Consider the following 2,963-nt stretch of genomic DNA (forward strand, 5'->3'; position numbering starts at 1 on the left):
TTTCATGTTGGGGAAACTTCGTGTTGGGGAAACACCGTCTTGGAGAAACTCCGTGTTGGAGAAACTCCGTGCTGGAGAAACTCCGTGTTGGGGAAACTCCGTGTTGGAGAAACGCCTTGTTGGAGAAAGTCCTTGTTGGAGAAACTCCGTGTTGGAGAAACTACGTATTGGAGGAATTTCGTGTTGGAGAAACTCCGTGTTGGAGAAACTCTTTGTTGTGTAAACTCCGTGTTGTAGAAACTCCGTGTTTTAGAAACTCCGTGTTGGAGAAACTTCGCCGCAGCTAGAAGGGAGCCGCTCGTCCCGTGTACTGTGGCCCCCGAGCCGGCGCCGCGCCTAGCAGGTGGTCTCTCCGTTGATATGACGACCTCCTCGCCTCACGCTCGCTCCGTGGCGGCTTCACTGGGATATATAGCGGTGCGCTACGAGTTGATTGATCAGTCTCTCTAAGGAAGTTACCGAGGAGGAGTCTATATCTGAATCTAGTTGCTCTACTCCTTAGGAACAGTTAAATTCAATGGCGAAAGGTAAGGAAGCGTTCGCAATTCAACCAGGTATAACCAGAGATATAGCTCAGCCAATTTTTTTCATCACTGCGCCAGCCACTCGTCCCGACATCTTCACTCCGGCGAGCACAGATATAGTCGACGGCACAACGGCGCAACACGGAAGCGTTGTGGTGGTCAGCGATGATGTGCGTGGTCACAGCATTCTCGACATTCAAGCGCTCGATGAAGGTCTCTGCGCACATGTCTCGAATCCCACGCAGGCAGTACTTGTCGGCTGCTAAAAGCGAGTCTGCCATAGAAGCGAGGTTCGGCGAGTGGCCAGTGTAGACAAAGGAGAGGAATTCGCTGAACATGTAATAGTCAACGTCCGAATTGAAGACCTCGCCTTGCTGCACTTCCAGCGTCTTTTGGCTGAGGATGGCATTAAGCACAGGCGACCAGGAGGCCAGTATCGCCTTGTGTGTGCTGTACGTGCCTCTGCCGACATAAATGGTGATATAGGCGTGGCTTCCGCTGTCGAGAAAGGAGTGGGGGCCTTCGGAGAATCGGCACCCTGCCATGTCGGCGAAGTCCCGCTCAAATCATGCAAGCACACAGACGTAGCCGTTCAAGACTGTCAACTCGCTGCGTATCATCTGGTTGCCTCCCTGCAAGGGTTCAAAAAAAGAAGGGCGCCACCGTGTGAAGACTGACGTAACGAGCGTTCGCTTTATTGGCCATGCGTGAAACGAAAGTCTTTCCGCATCCGGCGGAGCCAGTGAAAAAAACCCTGAGCGCCCACAAGAATCCGGAGCCACCTGCTGTGCAGCTGCCTCGGCACCCTGTTTCCGCCCTCGCGACGGTGCCACCTGCTGAGACCGCGCCACGCCAGGACGACGACATGTCTGTCGCTCAGACAGAGCATATGGCTGAAACCCCTGCCAATCCAGAGCCTGCAGCCTTATCTCAGGAGGAACAGGAGAACATGGCGGACACTGTGTCTACCGACACCCTGACCTTTCCGGTCCCACCGGTCTTCCTGAAGAACTCGTCTGACTCGTCCTCCTCCGGTGACAGCGACTCTACCCGATCAGCGTACGTGAGCGGCGGAGCGAGCTCTCGTGGCGCGACGCTCCGCCTAACCGGGGACGTCCCCTGGGAACAGCTCGCAGCCACCGACCTGCTGAGCAACGTCGGCCCGTCCCGACGTCTACGGCGCCGACCACCACCAGAGGCGGAGGACGGGACCGCCCAAGACTCTACCGACTGCACCCCGACCATGGCACCACCTGCAGACCACGCCTTCCGAGATGCGGTATGAGACGACACCGACCCGCTCCTCGCCGTGAAACCCATGGACTCGGGCAGAGTTTCAAGGAAGCATGCCTTATTGCAGCCAGCGGACTCTGGCGGCTCAGCTGACCCGCTCGTTTCCAAAACCCAAACGCTCGCGATCGATCCCGCTTATGGCGCGGCCCTTTGAACTCGTCGGCAGAATGTCGGCGCCCTATTTTGTCACCATGGCCGTGGTGGATCTCCTCTCCTTGAACGTTCAGGGATTTCGGTCGCTGGACACGCAGAGAGAGGTGACGCACTTCACCCGCGCGCAGGAATGCAATTTCCGTACGGCGCGCGATGTAAGCATCTTTAAGAATCGCTTCCTCGTGACCGCTTCCTTTTCAATCAGTGACTCGGTGTCATGCGGTGTTGGTGTGGTATTCATCAATAGCTACCTGCGCTCAGGCGCGCATTGTACGTACGGCGTCGACAGTCGAACGTTGGCCATCGAGAGCGTTGATGGTGTACGAGCCGACACAACAAGGCGATTCTTCAGCATTTTTCGATCGTCTTGATTGTTTTATGCTGGACTCATACCACACTTTCCTAGTGGAGGAATTTAATTGTGTCCTGGACCCCACGCGCGATGTATCCTGGCCCGGTCAGGGTCGCCCTTATGCCGGCACGCGATCTCTACGGGGCCTATGCACGCAGGTCTGTTTGTCAGGCGCATGGGTCTCCCAGCATGGTGACAACTTCGAGGTCACGTGGGCCAGAAGGAGGTCAGCCAGTAGGCTCGAAAAGTTTTTGTTCCCGCCCGTACTCACACTATTCATGACTTTCTGCCAAGTTGTCGCATTTCCAGCCGGCACTCCACGCATCTCCGACCACTGTCAGTAGTGCTAGATTTCGGCGGGTGGGCCCCACGGCTAGACGCGTGGCGAATGGACGCCAGCCCACTGACAGATTGGTCAACCGTCGCTTCATTGCAGCGTGCGCCGGGTGCTCCGTGCGCGCGCGATGGAAAACAAGTACCGTGGGATGAGAGGAAGGGCAAGTGGCGTGCCATCCTTATCGCGGACCTGCGAAGAGCACGCATTAACCGCGAATTCAACGAGACTCTGGCTCGCATCCGCGTAGTTAAGAGAGGCGCGTCACAGACGTTTGCGATGCGCGACTACCTCGACCTATTGAAAG

At 56.5% G+C, this 2,963-nt stretch overlaps 1 protein-coding gene across 1 annotated transcript; it reads right to left on the reverse strand.

Moving 5' to 3' along the window:
• Nucleotides 1–514: 514 nt before the first annotated feature.
• LOC144103319 (speckle-type POZ protein-like A) lies at nucleotides 515–1,069 on the reverse strand. The gene has a single exon (XM_077636072.1). The coding sequence runs from the start codon at nucleotides 1,067–1,069 to the stop codon at nucleotides 515–517; it is 555 nt and encodes a 184-aa protein (XP_077492198.1).
• Between the last annotated feature and the right edge of the window lie 1,894 nt (nucleotides 1,070–2,963).

This window comes from Amblyomma americanum, chromosome 9 (genome assembly GCF_052857255.1).
Source record: "Amblyomma americanum isolate KBUSLIRL-KWMA chromosome 9, ASM5285725v1, whole genome shotgun sequence".
Taxonomy (NCBI): domain Eukaryota; kingdom Metazoa; phylum Arthropoda; class Arachnida; order Ixodida; family Ixodidae; genus Amblyomma; species Amblyomma americanum.